This window comes from Anolis carolinensis, chromosome 4, assembly GCF_035594765.1.
Source record: "Anolis carolinensis isolate JA03-04 chromosome 4, rAnoCar3.1.pri, whole genome shotgun sequence".
NCBI classification, from domain to species: Eukaryota; Metazoa; Chordata; class Lepidosauria; order Squamata; family Dactyloidae; genus Anolis; species Anolis carolinensis.
The window spans coordinates 182,774,514-182,795,615 of NC_085844.1; the positions used below are offsets into that span (position 1 = coordinate 182,774,514).

The 21,102-nt window shown below is 39.0% G+C and overlaps 1 protein-coding gene across 1 annotated transcript in view; it reads left to right on the forward strand.

Moving 5' to 3' along the window:
- The window catches only part of pomgnt1 (protein O-linked mannose N-acetylglucosaminyltransferase 1 (beta 1,2-)), a 34,349-nt gene extending 30,673 nt beyond the window's left edge, over window positions 1–3,676 (forward strand). Inside the window, exon 22 of the mRNA XM_003220271.4 lies at window positions 773–3,676. Within this exon, the coding sequence (XP_003220319.2) occupies window positions 773–869 (97 nt within the window). The 3' untranslated portion in view covers window positions 870–3,676. The remainder of the gene's footprint in view (window positions 1–772) is intronic.
- Window positions 3,677–21,102: the final 17,426 nt, after the last annotated feature.

A 21,102-nucleotide genomic window follows, 5' to 3' on the forward strand; every position in this document is an offset into this window, starting at 1 on the left:
CAGATATTACTCCAGTTTTTTCATCAGTTGGCTGTAGAGTAGGATCAATGAGGTTGGTCTAGAAGGGGCATGGCTTAATGCCCACAAACCAAGCTAGTTCAGCCTTTTCATTCATCTGTTATTTCAGTTCTCTGTTGCTTCCCAGTGCCAGTTAATACGTTGTTGTTGTTGCCAGTTAATACATTTTTCAACAAATCAAATGTTGTGGAAGATTTGACAAAATTCTAGAAAGTTCAAAATTCTAGAACTTTCTCACTGTGAGAGCTGTTCGGCAGTGGAACTCTCTGCCTCGGAGTGTGGTGGAGGCTCCTCCTTTGGAGGCTTTTAAGCAGAGGCTGGATGTCCATCTGTTGGGGGTGCTTTGAATGAGATTTTCCTGCTTCTTGCAGGGGGTTGGACTGGATGGCCCGTGAGGTCTCTTCCAACTCTACGATTCTATGATTCTATGAAAATGTGTTTATGGGACATTGCTATACACCAGCGTGTGTAATATCAGACGCTATATACCAGCACAACTATTTCTGCAATTATTTTGGTACAGACCAATAGCCTCTTGTGATGAGGCCATTTTCATCACCGCCAATAGGGTTTGCTATTATCCATAGTTTCGGTTACTCATGAGGAGGTATGGAGTAATTTTTCCCATGGGTACAAGGATTGTATTGTTACTTAATATGCACTGTTAAAGCTGCCACTCGACTGAATATTTAGTGTACTACATAGTTGCACTTATCCCAGACCCCTGATTTGCCGCTTACCTCTTTTCTCATAGATTTAAGAAACCTTCTACAGTAATTCCGATTTACTTGGAGCCTCAAGCTAAAGATGAAGCAGTGGGAGCCATACCAGCAGGAGCAGAGCAAACGTGAAGCCAAGCCTAGAGCATTGTCCATTATGCCTTCACCGCCTGCTGGGAAGAGAGGCACTGGAAGCCACGTTGTTCTGTGGGATCTGTGTGCTGTTTTCACTAATGGACTTGAGAACCAAGGGCAAGACAAACATGGCCTCTCTTTCTGCCCTGAAACTGCCTGCTGGGTGCTGATAAGCTGCCCTGGGAAGATTGTCTCAGGCTCCTTCAGTATTTTTCTATGCCGCTGCACCAACTTGATTGTCTCATTTTTAACACTGATGCTTTACTAATTTTGGCCACCCTTTCCCCAAATTGGGGATTAGGCCAGAGGAGGAGCTATTTACAAGGGATTGGTTCCCTTTAGGAGCTCTTCCCATGTTGCTATTTCAGGATATTTTTATTATTATTTATAAACTCTGTGTTGGCCAGAATCCTCTTAAAGGATGCTGCCCAGCATGATATTTCTGGTGGTTTTCAAGGTGGCATTATGATGGGAATCAAAGCCGTTGAACTCCTGTGGAGACAACATTCAAACTGAGAAAATTGTGATCCAGGGACACATCATCTGAACCTGAAGAATCATTTTGATCCAGAGGTGGAGGCTTGGTCCTGATATGTGTTATTGGGAAGAGGAATCATGTATTAGTACTGTGGATTATCCATCAGTTGGTAGGGATTGTCATGCAAGAAAGTAAACTTCTAGCCTTTGTGTTTCTCTTGGGTTCTCCGACTTCCAACCAAGACATCTTCTCTTACTGAAACTCTTGCACTCCAGGCTGACAGCAGCACATGTAGAGGCTTGGATGTGGGGCTTGGTAGTGCTGCTTTGCTGCAACTGCAACGTGGCTTGTAGGTTGTCCATCAGAAGAGCCAGGAGGGGGTTTAGGCAGAAGTACAAAAAGTGCCTTGAGCAAGCAAATTTTAGCCTAGGAAGCTTTGTCAGCTCCATTAAGGTTTAAATGAACTAATCTGACCAACTTGGTACTTTGGGACCTGGCTTCTCTGGGCTTGAAAACCCAGACCAGGAAAAACAGTTGTTCCACATGTGGCCACCCACAGCTGATTGTTCGTACTGCTAATCAGGTCATGGCTAGCAAGGGAGCTTACTCCTGCCATCTCCTGTGAAGCTTACAGAATTCAGACCCTGTTCTGAATTGAATTGAAGCCAGACCTTTTCTTTACAGGGTCAGGTTACTAAATCTTGTTGTTCAGAAGGAAGATCTGGAGGTATGGATGTATCCTTGAGGACATTGGAACAGGTGGCTTCCTAAGAAAAGGGTTCTTCTGGGTTCCAGAATGATAAAATGGAGAGGGATGGAAGTATGGCAATTCAGGGATAAAGGGGGAATTGTAGTTTCCTCTTCCTGTGCCTTATGAGACGAGGAGTGTCCTTGGATTTGGAATGTAAATTTCCATAGAATGATTTGGTGAACAATGAAGGAAGGGGACACTGCCCACTAAGAGACAGTAAGATTCTAGATTGATACAATTTCTTCTTCCCCCTTTTTAGTGATTAGGTAATTTTTGTTGGTTTTGTGACTTTGTATTTCCTGACCTCTACTCCAACTCCAGATTAATTAGACCTACAGAATTGATTGATGGTGTCCTAGACTCCTTAAGAACACAAGTGGGTTAGCAATAGCAAAGGGGTAAGCAACACGGTATACAATCAACACAGAGCTACTAAGGCTTCATAAATAAGGTACCAAGGTCAGCCAACTCTCTTCCAAAGCAAAGATCCCTTTTGAATTGTTTTACTTCACATTGATCAGACTTTTCTCCATGCTTCAGTCCCAGTACTTTGTGTTGGATGTCATAAGGAAATGATTTTAATCCAATCCTGTTCATAGGTTGTTGCAACAAGGCTATGGGTTTAGATATGTTTTACGTATGAATAAATTATGCTGAAGAGTGGATTGGGTACTACCAAACAAAAATAAAATCAGTGTTTCCATTGCAACTGTAAACTCAAAAAACAATGTCATCCCCTTTACTTGAGATGGTTTATCATCCTTCACACATAAATCCAGAGGCCACACCACTGACTTTATCACACATTATGGAGAAGATGTAATTTCTTCTCCATAATGCGTGATAGAAGGTCAACTGTCACTCTTTCCTTGCAAAAACCTTTTGTGGGTCCTTACACTTAGAAGCAAAATGTTCGATGCTCTGCTTTGTCTGTTCCATCAATGCAATTATGTTGAATCGGGTTCTGAGAAGGACAAGGTTAATCTGAAAACAATTCAGTTCTAGATTGGATTTGGCTTTACATTTTTTTTTAAAAAGAGAAATGGTTTCTGAGAAGTTCTGCCTCAGATCAGGTAACATTTTCCAGACATACAGATGTCCTGCATTTGAGGAATTCTTATAATCTTACTCAATTTTTTGTCATTTCTTTTATCCAGAGTGTATATTGTAGAGCACATCAGGATGAATATGATCCCATATTAGGTCTATAGTGTTGTGAGTTCTCAAGAGCTTCAAAGAGTTATCTTGGACTACAGTATACAAAATCCCCAAAAAACATGACCACATGTCCAAAAGACTGACTTCTTCCAACTCTGCCATCTTTTCAAAAGACATAATTAGGAGCTGACTTCTAAGATTCATGTTGCCGTCTGGTCCCTGCCTGTTCTTATCTTTTTAAAAATATCTTCCTGTAGGTTTATTTTTTTATAAACATTGGGAAAGAAGAGCATAGTTTCCTGAGCTGAAAGGTCATCTTGCATGTAGCTAGGAAGAGAGTAGGGATGACTGTTTTTTGGAATCCATTTGTGTGTATATGTATTTGCCACAAATAAAGGTGGTGGAATTTCTTGCAAATCTTCTTTTCTTATGCAAAGCTTTTTTTTTCTTATGGCATTTAAAACAGAAGATACCCTTTTCATGATTATACAGTAGAATGCCACAAAGAAAATTAAGCAAAAGTGTGATTTCTCCCCCATCATCATTATTTAGCCATTCTTTGAAAGCAACATCTGTAGACAAGAAAAATCAGGTGCCAGTTCCTTGGCTCCACTAGAGGTCCTCAGTCCTTCATGTGATGGAAAGGTCTATGTATTTAATGGATGATTATATTTTGTTACCTAACTGTGTTACGCATTTCACCATCTGTGGGTATAGCCATGAAGTCATTTTGGTCCCTTGCACTCTTCCTTCTTACAACCTCATTTCAGGTAAGTGATTTAGAGCCAAATGATCCTGTGAACCCTGTCTATGGGATAAAAGGACGCGGAACAATGGCTTCAAACTACAGGAAAGGAGATTCCACCTGAACATCAGGAAAAACTTCCTGACTGTGAGAGCTGTTCGGCAGTGGAACTCTCTGCCCCAGACTGTGGTGGAGGCTCCTTCTTTGGAGGCTTTTAAACAGAGGCTGGATGGCCATCTGTCGGGGGTGCTTTGAATACGATTTCCTGCTTCTTGCAGGGGGTTGGACTGGATGGCCCATGAGGTCTCTTCCAACTCTACTATTCTATGATTCTATGATCAAACTTGAAATGCTGCTTCTGCAAGCAGTCGGATAAATATAGGAAAATGACTAAAAGGTATTTCTTCCTGTTTAATATCTAAGTGCATGTTTTGGTGGTGATAGTTTAAAATGTTGAAGTGCAACATACTTCTTGGTTAGATTGCTTCCTTGCATATGGAGCTGCCATATAGCTACCTATTTGGGACACAAACTACAGTAGAGTCTCATTTATCCAATATAAACCGGCTGGCAGAATGTTGGATAAGCGAATATGTTGGATAATAAGGAGGGATTAAGGAAAAGCCTATTAAACATCAAATTAGGTTATGATTTTACAAATTAAGCACCAAAACATCATGTTATACAACAAATTTGACAGAAAAAGTAGTCCAATACGCAGTAATGCTATGTAGTAATTACTGTATTTCCGAATTTAGCACCAAAATATCACGATGTTTTGAAAACATTGACTACAAAAATGCATTGGATAATCCAGAACATTGGATAAGTGAGACTCTACTGTATTGAGAAAGTTATATTCTTTCCCCTATGTAAATGCTGCAGTGGCAGCACATACACTTTTAAAAATGTACCTGTTACACATAGCAATCTAATACCACTTTTCAATTTATTCTACAAAATCCCTGGAGTTGCTGTTTAAACTTCCTAAACAACAACATTACTATTGTCTGGGTTGTGAGTTTTCCGGGCTGTATGGCCATGTTCCAGAAGCATTCTCTCCTGATGTTTCACTCACATCTATGGCAGGCATCCTCAGAGATTGTGAGGTATATTGGAAACTCAGCAAGGGAAGTTTATATTACTATTGTCTGCCAGAAGCCTCCAGTGCTGAAGTTTGGAGCAGTGCATGACAATCCTAATGAATTCTAAGTATTTTGGCAAACTACAACTCCCAGAATTATGTTATATGCAGCAGCAAGACTTAAAGTGGTGTCAGCCTATTATAACTATGTCATGTTGGCAAACATACTTTATACAACAATCCATACATTCCAGTGCTACATTCCTTACAAATAGCTCCATCATCCTGCCTCTGCTTCCCAAAGCACTTTGTACGGTATCTATTGGAACAGAGCTTTCCAAACATTTCATGTTGGTAACACCTTTTTAGACATGCATCATTTTGTGACAGTAAATCAGTTTCACTAGCAAACCAGAGGTTAAGCCAGAGTTTTCCAAACCTATAATGTTGGTGACATACTTTTTAGATAGGCATCCTTTTGTGGCACAGCAATTCAGGTTTACTGGCAAACCAGAGGTTAAGCCATCCCCTTTAAAAAGATACAGACATAGACATAAATTGTAATAATTGAATATATGGAGGCACAATATATCGCATGAAAACTTTTCATTAATTTTTTTTTAATCTGATGTATTGCTTTTTGAGAAACTCAGCTGTTTCTCATTACATTTGCATGACACTCCTACACACTGCAGCCAAAAGTTCTGGGTTAAACCAACCCTGCATAAGACATACAGTTTGGAACGCTCAGTATTAAGAGTATCTTTTGATTAAAAATGTCACATTGAAATTTGAGGAATTAGAAATTCCATCTGAGCATATCTCACTATGCAATTTAGTTGCAGTTCCACACATCTTCAATTACTAAAAATGAAAGTATAAAACTAGTAATTTAAAAATCAGAACTTTTCTTAAAAAAACAAACAAAAGAAGACATTGTAGAGCTAATTTAGACCTTTACAGCATCATAGAGGCAAGAGAGTGCTTTTTGATATGTGAATTTTTATTTAAATGTGTACTGTGAACAATGCAGTGATGCAAATGTGTGTCAAGGTTGAGTTGGGTGAGTTGTAAGGAATTAAATCACAACTTAAAATATTCCATCCTTGTTTTAATTGGGTAGTTGGTCCAGATGATTCATGCTATATAGTATTCGATATTGTGGTAACAACAGGCAGTGTTCCCATTCCCTGCCAGTTACCAGCAACCTTTTCCTGTTAGCTTTTTCATTCCTAGTGATGTGGCATTAAATGAAAACAAGTGCAAGCAGTCATTACAAAGGAACAAAATGTGTGTATATAGATATATGCCTTCATTCACCTGCTGACTTATGGCAAAACCATGAATTTCACAAGATTTTCTTAGGAAAGGGGGGAAAAGGTTTGTCATTCCTCCAGCATCTGGTATTCTTTGGTGGTTTCCCGATCCAAATACTAAACAGGGCTTGATTCAGCTTTGCGTTCAATATGAAAAGGACTTTGGTACCTTCAGAGCATTTAGACTAAGTTCCTTGTCGTTGTACAAGATGGCACACCCACAAGTATTATTAGACGACACGGCTGGAATCACTGGGGTGTTGTGTGGTTTCAGGATGTATGGCCATGTTCTACGTAGTAGCATTTTCTCCTGGCATTTCACCTGCATCTGTGGCTGGCATCTAGACTGCTTTCTGCTTTGTTTGTAACAAATAATGTAACCAGCATTAGTGTAGCTGGGTTTATATCGTTTTTGAGAAAAAAAGATATACGTACACTTAACTGCTTTCTTGAGCATGAATAATGCCCCTATTTTATTTGAGCTAGATAAGTTTGGAACAATTTGCGTAGAACAAATATTTCCTTGCATAGGTAAGTACCCATAGGATAACAACATTTGTCATAAAGTTCATTTACATTATATAATCCAATAAGTGGGAACATAAAATGGGAAATCATTTGGTTGTTTGCTGTCTTTAGATATCTTTTTATTACACTTGCTTACGTTTCTGCCCACACATAATTTGCATTATATTATTTCCTTATTATAGAAGGAAGGTGTAAATTCCTTCTATAACAGTTCTCTATGGTTCACTTACAAACAGCCTTTTTAGGTTACAGTAGAACATTGTAGCCTAATTTGAATTAGCAGAACAAAAATCATGATAAATGCCTGTCAAACCTAATAAGAATCCCACAGACAAAGAGACTTGTAGCACAATAACAACTGACAGGAGTTAACACTTTTCTTTGTGATGGCCTACCTGGATTGCAACTCCCAAATAACATATATCCATTGAATCAATTGTTGAATAACGAGTTAACCATTATGTATTTCCTACTAATTCAATGATTTTAATAAGATTCACACCAAATATGGTTTCATAGATTGAAGTCTTCCATCGAAAACTCAAAAATTATACCGCCTTGGTAAGAAGATAAACATAGGAAGTTAGAATCTATTGGGTGCATTTGCTGATGGAACAATCTGTTTCATCAGCAGATTCAGGAGATGTAATTCATCACATGGCACTCACATGTCTCACAAAATGTTCTCTTCCTCCTTGCCTTCTACCAGCCACCCATGCGATAAGAAACTCTGATCTAGAGAGTTGGCCAGTAAATATTGGAGGCAGATGGGGATCCTCCCATCCTAGAATCACTGATCACATCAGCAGATGGATCCTGTCCTAGCTACTGAAAAAGTGAATTCACTACTTTCATTGGTAAGCTCTCTACCTTGTTTTAAAAACTCATCCTGTATGTCATTCAGTGTCATGTTTGCAAAAGGGTGTGTTCATTTCCCACAATACTATTTCTTCACTCCAAGCATTATGGCATTGCTTTGTACCCAGTGCAAACAGACGTTGAAAGGCAAGAATTGTCCCAGCAGGTGAAAAGGGAGATAAGGAATTGAAATGTAACAGCTTAAAAATGACTCAACACCTAACAATGCTTACAACTGATGCCTGGATAAGATGGCTACTAATCTCATTAGCAAGGTCAAGGGCACAGAAACTACAGTTTCTGACTACTGACTGCAATTCTCCACAATGTAAAAAGAGGCCATGATTTATGAATGATTGAATTACTGTAATAAGGACTCAAAAGCTATGCTTTGATGAAGCAGAGTTGTCAGTTAGCAAGATTTGATTCAGTAGTTAAAATAGACATCATAAAATCATAGAGTTGCAAGGGGCCATCTTGGGCCATCCAGTCCAACCCCCTGCCAAGAAGCAGGAAAATCTAATTCAAAGTACCCCCGACAGATGGCCATCCAGCCTCTGCTTAAAAGCCTCCAAAGAAGGAGCCTCCACCATAATCCGGGGCAGAGAGTTCCACTGCCAAACAGCTCTCGCAGTGAAGAAGTTCTTCCTCATGTTCAGATGGAATCTCTTTTCCTGTAGTTTGAAGCCATTGTTCCGTGTCCTAGTCTGCAGGGCAGCAGCAAACAAGCTTGCTCCCTCCTCCCTCTGACTTCCCCTCACATATTTATACATGGCTATCACGTCTCCTCTCAGCCTTCTCTTCTGCAGGCTGAACATGCCCAGCTCTTTAAGCCACTCCTCATAGAGCTTATTCTCCAGACCCTTAATCATTTTAGTAGCCCTCCTCTGGACACTTTCCAGCTTGTCAACATCTCCCTTCAATTGCGGTGCCCAGAATTGAACACCTTATTCCAGGTGTGGTTTGACCAAGGCAGAATAGAGGGGGAGCATGACTTCCCTTGATCTAGACACTATACTCCTATTTATGCAGGCCAAAATCCCATTGGCTTTTTTTGCCGCCACATCACATTGTAGGCTCATGTTTAACTTGCTGTCCACGAGGACTCCAATATCTTCTTCATACATACTGCTGTCGAGCCAGGTGTAAGGCAGGTAATACTATTTAAAAAATCAAAATGCAATATAACTATGGTTCTCAAAATTTGGTACCAGAAGCCCCATCCAGTTTGGCCAATGAATTCTGTGAAATGAAAACCAAAACATCTAGAGGACCAACATTTGAGGACCGTTATACTACACTATACTTGAGAACCATCATACTACACCACCATGGCACAAAATCAATTTGTTGTCATTAACTGTTGTCAAAATGACTTCAACTTACAGTGACCCTATGAATGGGAGACTTGCAAGTCACCCTGTCAACAGGCCTCCGATTACAATTACTAATTCCAACTGATCTATTAAATCAATGGAACTTGTTTTTGTTAACTGCCATCTTCAACCTATGGCAGCCCCAAAATGAGAGACCTCCAAGTCACCGTATCATCAGTAGCCCAGCCTAGGTCTTGTAGACTCAGTAGCATGGCTTTCTTGATTGAGTCTTCCATCTGGAATGCAGTCTTCCTTTCCCCCCCCCCCCCCCGACTATCTTCTAATTTGCCAGGCATCGTTGTCTTTTTAATGAGCTATCTCACTTATACAGTAGGTTCTGGTAAACTTCTCAAGGAAGGGTGTTTGAACCTGTCAAATTGGTCCACTGGGGAGTGAAAGGAATATAATTGAATATAGAAGCTGTGGATAAATATAACACTGTAACATGATTTTTGTTTCTGGGTTATAGATGTCATTTCCTATATGGTTCCATAATAAAAACAAAGTTTGTCAAACTGTAAAAACAAAAGGTTAAAAACGGCAGTTACAAAAACAAAGTTTCTGGAGTATAACTACTTTCAAAGTAAATACCACACAGTTAATTACTTGAGTTACTTACACAAACCAGGAACAAAAAATTGTCAAATTTTGTTACATAGTGTAATTAAAGGATGATTTTTACCACCAAAGTAACAACATCAATAGCACAGCAACAACAACATAAAGGAAAAATCCATGTGGCCTCTTAGAATATGTGGCTGTGCCCCAACCCTGCTAATTTTACTAGTTTTTACAATTATTAGTTTTACCTTTAGCTTTACTAGTCCAGCCTTCAGTTTTTGGTAGAATTGTTTTGATTGTTCCTTCAATGCACTCTAGTCAACATGTGTACAAAGAGCTAGAACATCTACTGATATTTACATTTTGGGGGTGTACCCTATACATTCCTATATCTTAAAGATATACTAGTCTTTGCATGTTGTGGGATTGCTGAAAGCACCAGAGATAAGTCAGTAAAAGTTAACTAACACCAAACCAAAGGGGGGCCAGGGATGCAAATCCTCTAACCTTGCTTATGTTTTGGACTGCAAGTCCCAGCAGCCCCAGGCAGCATACCGATGGTGGGAATTTCCCAGTCTTGTACTTCAACATCTGCAGGACCTTGCGATTCCTATACTTAGGTTAAAATGCTGATGTGTTGAGTGCAACATACCCTTTTACATTAAGTCATGAACATCTTTAAATGTTCCAGCCATTATGTGTATGCCATAGGCAAGGGGACCTTTAGTGGGAACGGTGGAAAGTGTTGTGGCTTCTCATAGTACTCAATTTCCATTTAGCCAGATTGCTCTAATTTTCACTATCAGTTGGCCAAACAACAGTTCTGGCCCTCCTTCCAACCTTTGATTGCCCTGCCTCTGCAACGTCACAACAAAACTCACACCCTTATCTCGGAGCGTTGGACTTAATGGTCCATGAGGCCACTTCCAGCTTTATGAACTGGCCTTGAGCTCTCTGAAAGTTAGGGGAAATATAATAAGAAAATACCATAGAAGTGGGTGGGAAAGTGGATTAATTGATATAACACATAGAAGAGAACATATCAGCTTTCACTAATGTCAACTTTGCAGATAATTGCACATCCTTTGTGAATTATTACTTACTTATGTGAATTATTAGACTTGAGATGGACTTGAGAGTCCAGAGCAGCTTTTCCCAACCTGGCACAGGACTAATGATTAAGACGACTGGGAATAATGGGAGTTTTAATTCAAACACAGCTAGAAGGCACTACATTGGGAAAGGCTGCTTTAGAGCAATATTTATGCAATTTCTTAAAAAGTGAACCAGGACTTTAAAATTAAAATACATTAAAATACATTTTTACAAAGAGGAATGGCTATTGATGGAGAAGTCTCAGGGGAGTGCTTTGCATAGTCTCAGTACTGTCCTACCTCCCATCCTGAGCTTGGACCCACTTCATTTACTTCTACACTGCCCTATCTCAGGATCTGATCTGAGATAATCTGTTTATCCCAGATAATCTGCAAGTGGAGACTCATATAATCCAGTTCAAAGCAGATAACCTGAGAGCTGATCCTGGGATATAAGGACAGTGCAGAAGGGGCTTTAATTAAACGAGTATTTCATTATTAAATAGAACTGAGACAGCGAAGAAAATGCTGTGGAGGACAACTTCCCCCTTCTAACCAAGATAATAAAATATGCAAAACAAGCAACAACATGGAAATGTGCACAATTAATTCTGCATCAAAATTAGCTGGTTATTTATTTATTTATTACAAATGGAGGTAGATACAGAAATGCTGCTTTGTTCTGATGTGATAAATCTGACTACTGAATCCTGCCGGTCAACACACTATTTCTTCTCTACCTTTTTTAACAATTATTTTCTAAACGGCAAGAATCTTATCTTTCCAAGAACAGCATAACATCAAACCCAATTAATCCTGTTCTCTTGAGCTTTTAAAAATAGTTAATTTTGTGTTTATGATCCTGCAACTCTTAGCCATAGCCTTTTTAATTAGTAACTTTTTCCAGGTTACTCATAAACCCAGCACAGTGAAGGGCCCTATTGTGGCTTCTTTATGTGAGTATGAGGGTCTGTTTCCTTGTACTAAATAAAACCCAGCAGGGGGCTGAAGAAAGTTGATGGGGGGATTTTCACGGGGCATTGGTAATTTGTGAATCAAATTTAAGGAATCAGTTCCTTTAATTACTTCACATTCAAGTCCCCTAAGAGCTTGTTAGAACTATATCAGAGCTTAATTAAATGGAATTCAATTATACCATGTAAGGAAAGTTTGCATAACTGTAATTGACTCGTTAACAACAAACACAGCAGCCACATATACATTCTGTGAGTTCACGTGTAATGTATAGAAATGTACAATCTGGTAAATTGTAAATACGTAATTAAATAGCAAATAAAACAACAAAACGAAGGATTATAGTCTTATGTTTTAAGTTATTTTAACTTTTGTAAGATGTGTTATTATAGTGTGATTTTATTGTGTTACTGTTTTTATTGATGTAATACTGTTTTGGGCTTGTCCCAGTGTAAGCCGCCCTGAGTTCTTCAGGAGATGGAGTGGGTATAAATTTATTATTATTATTATTATTATTATTATTATTATTATTTTATTTTATTTTATTTTATTTTTATTATTATGACACAGCAAACAAGATAGATATTCTGGATTTCATATCACAAAATCACAAGTCGAACACTTCCCAAGTGTCTAGGACTGTGTGATGTATTTTCGGATGATGCGTGCAGATCCCAGCAGGGTGGCCTTTTGCAGTTGGCAGATCGTAATTTTGTCAATGTCTATTCTTTCCAAATGCCGGCTGAGATCTTTTGGCACAGCACCCAGTGTGGGGGGGCTTAACAACTCCAATGATGACTGAGGGCTGTGCTGGCGGTAGTGTAACTACCGGCAGGTCCAACCAAGCCAGAGAGGCCTCAGCTGAGGAGCAGAATTAAGAGCACCTAACCCATTAGCATTATGGAGAATCAAATCAAAGTCTATACTGGCTCGGTCGTCGCCCAGGATAAAAAGGACCGCGGTGGATGCTGCTGATTCTGGACATCCATCGACAAGTGAGCTACGGAATCAAAATACAAATGAACAGTCACAGAAGCGGCAAAAATATACAATGCCAGAAAACCGCACAATTATTATTATTATTATTATTATTATTATTATTATTATTATTATTATTATTATGCTTTTGGAAACTGGGAATAATAGTACTGTAGTTTTTGCTTGCTCTCTCGGTCTGTATACACACACGCACACACATATACGTGTGCACACACCTTTCAAGGATATTTAAGACAACCTCATTAATTAAACAGGGTTTTCTCAGGCAAAAGATGGTTTGGCCAGTTTCTTCTTCTGATACATAGCGTATAGCACCTGGCATTCATTTATCATCTTCTATCAAAGTACGAATACTCAAAATCTGAAATTGCTGGAGAAGAAGGGAACCAATTGGTCGGAACAATGCTTTCCTTCTCTGGCCTCCTCCATGATCACTTGACTCACACCCTACATGCTCCTGCTTTGTTCCTCTTGGGAGGCAGGTCCTTGGAAGGAGAACAGAGAAAGTGAGCTTGCTGAGTTCCACTGCTTTCTCCTTTCATTCTTCTCCTTTCGCTTAACTCACCCAAGGCTTCTGCCCATAATGTTTTGCTTGAAAGCTTGGGGCACTCCAGTAAATTCAGTTGGGCAGACTTCAAGTTGGAATTGATAGAAATAAGCTAGTACCCCAAAAAAGAAATTTCATGCTAAAAGCCCTGAGGAACCATGGGGTTGCAAAGGCATTACTGCTATGTGGGGCAAAGAATCCTATTTAGCTCCGCTATAGGTTAAGAGCATAAGGACCTTGCTGGTTTAGACCAATGGATCATTACAATTGATATTCTGGATTCTTCAAAGCTTCAGGAATCTTTCCAGTTCCACACTACCTCTTGAATAGTCATATTTGTAAAAAGACATTGCAAAACGTCCTCTGCTTTCTTGTATGCCAGGAAGATATTGGCCACGGCTTCAAAGTATCATGTTACCAACAAGTTATTTCCTTTTTGCAATTGCAAAAGTTTAGATAAGTTACATTACAACTGAAACTAGATGAGGAGTAATGTTATTCCTTTCAATATTTAATTCTTGTTCCACAGGTTGAGTATCCCTTATCCTAAATGCTTAGAAACTCCAGTTTTCTCGGACTTTGGAATACCGGTATTTGCAGATACATACATAATGAGATATCTTGGAGATGGGATCCAAGTCTAAAAGTAAAATACATTCATTGTGTTGTCAAAGGCTTTCATGGCCAGAATCACTGAGTTGCTGTGAGTTTTTCGGGCTGCATGTCTGTGTTCTAGTAGCATTCTTTCCTGACGTTTCACCTGCATCTGTGGCAAGCATCATGGCCATACAACCCGAAAACCTCACAGCAACCCAAATTGATTCATGCTTCACAGGCAACTCATATATGAAGCTAATTTTGAACACAATATTTTTGATCACTTATGCAAGGGTTTGTGTACAGTGAAGCAACAAAAAGCAAAGGTATCACTATCTTAGCCACCCATATGGGTAGTTTTGGAGTATTTTGGATTTTGGAATTCTGAATAAGGGATACTCAGCCTTAGGTCTGCTCTGTAGTACTTTAGTGAAAACAAAGTAACATGTGGCTTGCTTTGAGTTTTTTGGGCTGCATGGCCATGTTCCAGTAGCATTCTTTCCTGACGTTTTGCCTGCAACTATAGCAGGCATCCTCAGAAGTTTGTTCAGAGGTAACACTTGCTCAAAGTAACACTTGTTCCTGAACAATAAAATCACTTCCTACAAAGTAAGTACCTTATATACTCGAGTATAAGCCGACCCAAATATAAGCCGAGGCACCTAATTTTACCACAAAAACTGGAAAAACATTGACTCCAGTATAAGCCGAGAGTGGTAAATTTCAGAAATAAAAATAGATACCAATAAAATTACACTAATTGAGGCATCAGAAGGTGAAATGTTTTTGAATATTTACATAAAGCTCAAATTTAAGATAAGATTGTCCAACTCTGATCAAATAATTATTCTCATCTTCTTCAATATAAATGTGCTTATGTATCCTTTTAATAATAATAGAGTAAAATAATACATGTAATAATAATAATAATAATAATAATAATAATAATAATAAATACAGGAAAATAATACAAATAATAAATAAAGCAAAATAATAAATGCAATAATAATAATAATATCCGAGTGAAATAATAAATGTATTAATAATAATAAAAATAGAGTGGGTATAAGCTGACCCAAATATAAGCCAACCAGGACCCTCACCCGAGTATAAGCCAAGGGGGGCTTTTTCAGTCTTTAAAAAAGGGCTGAAAAACTAGGCTTATACTCGAGTATATACAGTAATTTCTGTTAGTGAACATTCCATCTCCAGTTGATCACTGTGAACCTTAGGACAGCAATTGCCCCGTCCTGTTGAAGCCTACCAAAACTGGAAAGATACTGCACTTGTGGGAAGCAGGAGCAATTCTTATTGTTGCGGATTAATGATGATAAATGGAAGCTCTTACGTGTGCCTGTGATCCAGAGTCACCCGCAGAACAATAACATGCTACTCAGGTTTGCAGAACAAACTTGCAGGAACTTTATTGATTCCAAGAGATCAAAAAACAGTAGTATTTACAATGGTCCCTCTGATCACTTACAGAAGTCCAGATTCATAAATAGTCCTTTCTCAGTCCACAGATCTGCTTCAGAGAAGAATACAGTTCTGGCTCTTCTCCCCCTTTTCCCAGCAGCAAACAGGCCTCAAATAGCAAGGCCTCTCTGAGTAAACTTCTCTTTTTCCAGCAGTACTCAGCACTGAAAAAACTTGTTCAAACTGATTCTACAGCAGCAGAACAGGAACAGTATCTAATCAATCGCCAGGTCTTTGCAGGCTCAGCCAATCGGCTTCATGCACATGCTAATGACAGAAGTTGAAACATGTGTCTCTCTTTTTTTAAAGAAAGACTTTAAGTTATATGTCTATTTTCCAGATTCCTCTTCCAGATTGTTTAAATCTCACAACCTTCTTCAATTCTCCATGAGCAATTTCTATTTCAGTAGATTATTATACGTACTGTATGTGTAACTTTAAAAACTAGAGGTTGAGTTTGTTCATGTTCTCCTTATCCCCTTTCCCTTGTATTATATCATTCAGGCTGTGGTGTTGCAAACACGGACTTCCTTGTTTACTGTCATTCTTATGAAAGCAGATCTGATGGAAGTGTTTAAATCATACTGTGAAGATTACCAGACTTCTTTCCATTTGCTTTGTTAAATCTAAAGTAATTCAGATGCCTCCCATCAACCCACTCTTCCTCGCCAAGTACTTTACGCATATTTTAATGTCATATGAAAACATCTTTAAAGCCACTCCTGATCCTTAAAATCACCAGGGTGATATACTAATGTTATTAAACCAAGAAATATACCAGGAATGTGTAATGGAAAGAAAAACAAAAGTAGCAAACCCAGTACATCAGTCAGCATCAGACAATTAAAATGTTTGGGCAAATAAAAAGGATTTGACCTGGCACTGAAATTATTATTACAATCATGTTTATTTATACCCCACTTTTTCTCTTCACAAGGAGACTCAAAGCTTCTTACATTAGGCATTTCAATATAATATACAAATCTATAAACATTAAAACAGAATTAAATATCATTGATATTAAAAATATTCAGTTAAAATCAATGAAAACATATCCCAAACTAAAAAAACAGCAGTTTTTATCCAATTGTACCCCCATTAAGAACATATTCCAAAGTTGGGATGTTAAAACCAAATATCTTTCTCCTTTGGTAGCAGAAAAGTTTTGGTCATGAGTATGTTCTAACAATCTTAAGATATGAAAACGTTCCAATGAGGGTGCTCTCTCATGTGCTTCGGTTTCAAGTCACCCATAGCTTTAAAAATTAGGCTTTTAAATTGGTCCCAGAAAAATGATCTGTACAAGGCAGTTGCCAAAAAGTATTTACCAGTTGAGTATTCCTTATCTGAAATGCTTGGGCACCGAAGTGTTTTGAATTTTCTTTAAAAAAATGTTGGAATATATCTAGATTTCTTGGAAATGGGTTCAAGTCTAAATATGAAATTCATTTTTAGTTCACATATAACTTATATACCCAGTGAGTTTGAAGGCACAGAGTAACAACAACCCCACACCATTCTCATCAGCCATGCAGAATATGGCTGTCTCAGACCAATGGCATAATCCACTCAGATCTCCCAAGTACTCCAGTGGATCTCAGCAGATTATGTCGTTGTCTGATATCTTGGATACCAAACAAGATGCTTCTTAAATCATCCCTGCTCCCCACATAACTGGAAGGGGGTTCAAGCAGCTAAAAATCAATGCAAGGCCAGTGAGAGGGCATTGGTCATTGCAGAGAGTGGGGGAGAATATAAACAGCATCAGTAAGACTCACACAGTTATAAGATAGATTTACATCTGTGTATGACACTAACTGGATGCCATCCATTGCCCACTTCTTCTACATACGTCAATTACATATAGCTCCATTCTGAGACTTTTTAAGACAGTGAAAGGCAGAGGACCCTTCCACACAGCCATACAACAAACCCAGAATATCAAGGCAGAAAATCTAATGATTTCTGTTTTGAACTGGGTTATCTGAGTCCACACTGCCATATATTCCAGTGTGGAATTTTATTCAGCTGTGTGAAAGGGGCCTCAGACAGCATGTTTATTGGAGGCCCCTTCTAGTGGCTTCCTTTCCCAGTATGTTTTTATGGAGCTCAGATTAGTAGATTTCTAAAAGAAATTGATGATCTACTCAATTCACACTTATCAAGAATCAGCTACTGTATTAGGATCAGTCAGGGTCTGTTTATCACTTGAGAAACAGCTGACTGCCATTTCCTTTCCTTCTCCTGTGTGATCCTCAGTGCAATAGTCAGAAGTAGGACCCCTGGCACAATTTCTCCTCACGCCTGAAATCACTCATATAAAGAGATGAGGCAAGAACATCAATCAGCTGCTTCTTAAGTTCAAAGAAACAAACAGCATTGCTTACAGTTTGCTGCTGACTGGTAAATGGCGACTGAAGGATCTTTACAATGCCTATGTAGCCCTTAAACTAGTGGCTATGAATTCTGAACAGTCAGAGGTGCATAGCAGAGTCTGGCCGATGATTCTGTGATACGGCAACAATGCAAAAAAAAATGTCATTGTTAAGTCAGCCATTCTATATGTAACCTCTTGCCATCCCCTCTTCTCTTGGAGATGGGAGTGCCCTGTGAATTGTTCACATAACAGTTCCAACTTTGGAAGGAAAAAGGCAGAAGTAAAAGCTTGTGAATAACCAAAACAGCGAGAGTGAAACTTGCAAATACGGAGGGTCAACTGTAGGTTGTTGAGTTTATGTTTTTATGATATATGTTTGATGTATTAGTTCAGTGTAACTGAAATGTATTTTATGTTGTTTATTTTATTTCTGTGTTATTAGGCTCGGTCCCCATGTAAGCCGTCCCAAGTCCCTTTGGGGAGATGGGGTGGGATATAAGAATAAAGTTATGATATACCGTATACATTAAAAAAATTAAGGCAGGTCATACACACACACACACCTATCCAGCTGGCTTTTGTACAAAGAAAGGAGGAGGGTGCCATCTTGGCCATTGCCTTGGGCAGCAAAATGTTTTAGCTGCCCCTGCATGGATTTTATGTTGATCAGTCCTTGTTCACATTAATCCACATTCACATTATCTGCTTTGAGTTGGAATATATGAGTCTACACTTCCATATAATCCAGTTCAAAGCAGATAATCTCAAATTTATATGGCAGTGTGAAGGAGCCTCAGTTTTGATCTGTGAAATGTTGGAGAGTATGTGGAAGGCACCACAAAATGCCAGATAGTCCAACCTCCTGCCAATGCTCAAACTTCTACAGGTCAAGTTCAATATGCTTGGCTTGTCAATGGAAGGGATGGCAGATGCATTAACCATGATTACAGAAGATTACAGATCTCTTTGAAACTAGCAATGGGAAAGCCCATCAAAGAAATGATAGTCCTATCAAACACATTTCTCTGAACCAGGGGAAAGCTAATAGTGGAAATATGATGAGATAATAGTGAGTTCATGAAACTGAAGGTCATGAGCTTAACAAGGGAGATTCTGCTTATGCAATGCAAAGGCTGAAGGGCATGAGAAGGGCCAGTATCCAATACATCCCTGTCATTGGGAAAGAGGAAGTGAGTGCAATCAAAGGTTTCAGCGGTTACTAAAATTAGCAAGTTGGAGTGAGAGCATAGCACTCCACCCTGAACTGTCACATGTATCCAAGGTAAAGTTTATTTTTTTAAAAAGCTGAAAGGAACTGTGGACTTGGTGGGATGCATGGGAATTGTATATGATGAGCACCATCAGCTCCCTAATCTCTCCCAGTTACTTAAAATTAGAAAAATAATTAGTCTGTGTGCCTGCATAATGGTTTGGGATAGAGGAACATTTTAGTGAGTTTATGTGATGGATTAATAGTGTGGACAAGTGTACATTTGAGAACAGAAAAAAAACTTGGCTTTTTAAAGGGCATTGTAGAAGGCAATTGGGAGCCAGTGTGGCATATAATTTGCGGACTATGAGTTTAGAGGCCAGGATTCGAATCCCTATTTGGTCATGAAAATTCATTGGGTGATCTTAGACAAGTCAAACTCAGCCTCAGAGGAAGACAATGGCAACCCCACTCTGAACAAATCTTACCAAGAAAACTCTGGAGATGGTTCCAACCAATAGAAGGCAGTTGTTCTGGACCAACAGGAAGAAGAAAAGGCTCTGGGATTTACAGGATCAGTGACTTGGCAGCAGCATGTGGGGCCTTCTCCTCCTTCTCTTTCTGTGTGCCACATAAGTCTGTTTTCCCCAGTACCTCCCCTCCTTTACCAAGGGAAAACACTTATGTCACACACAGCAATAAAAGCCTGATGACATTAAAATGTGGTAACTTGCTAGTGGAAGGAAAACAAGGATGAGGCTATGCTGCCCACCTTAGATAAGGAGTTCCAAAGTGTGGGAGCAACCAGCAAGAGGGCAATCTCCCTTATTCCCACCAAACAATCATAAGACTTTTTTTCATGTCAGTAGTGACTTGAGAAACTGCAATTTGCTTCTGGTGTGAGAGAATTGGCCAATTGCAAGGACGTTGCCCAGGGGACGCCCAGATTTTTTGATATTTTACTATCCTTGTGGGAGGCTTCTCATGTCCCCGCATGGGGAACTGGAGCAGACAGATGGAATTCATCCGCATTCTCTTGGATTCAAACCAGCAACCTTCAGGTCAGCAACTCAACCTTCAAGTCAGCAGTCCTGCTGGCACAAGGATTTTACCCATTGCGCCACCAGGGGCTCATGAGATGAGGGTGGGACAGAGAAAAGAGCTTTTTCAGATGATCTTTCAGCTCTAATCAGCTCATAAAACTTCTTCACTGCTATGAATTACTGGGAGAATTAAGGTCTAGTCCATTGTTTATGCATATCTCAGCTTGAAAGAGAACAAAATAAATCCAAAGTAAAATCTAAAGAAAATTAATAGACTGGGCAGAAGCAGATCTGTGATGTGATTCAATCACTACAAATAGCAAATGGGACCTGCTTATGAGGTTGAGTGCTGCAAGCTAAATGAAGCATAGAGTTATAGGGTAAGAGAATTTTGCAAAGTTAATTTTTTGGATCACAATGAATCCTTCAGATGATATGGCCAGTGATCATACTAGTTGGGAGATTCTGAGCAATGTGAGTGTCTATCTAGTTTTTATAAGGCACTATATAATAATGTCAGACACACCTTCAGAAAACAGACTTGTGACAACAGATCATTTTTTCTTTCTTTCCTGGAATCTTTAAGGCTACTGACACAGAGGAGTCTCCTTGACCTTCAAAGAGGTTTTGTGTTCCTCATCATAGTGTAAACATCTTGTATACCTTTAACTGGATGGGAGGGGTAAAGTATAGAGCTATCCCGCTCAAATCTCTTGGATAGTCCCCTTGACACTTTTTTAGTACTCCCAGGAAGCCACATCTGACAGCATTATGAAGATGACAACATTCTGTTAAGTGCAGGACCTTTTTTCTTCCACTTTAACAAAGTTTTTTTGTTCTTTCTAATGCAGTTATAGTTGCCATAAAGTAATTTTACCCACAATATTTTAATAATGTTGTGCATGAAACAAAGTGTGTGTGCATTGAACCAACAGAAGACAAAAGTGTAATTATCTCACTATACATTTCAGAATTTGAAGAATTTCAAATGCCAGAATAACAGCTGAAGGATACTCAACTACATATATTATGAACTGAGAGAGAGAGAGAGAGAGAG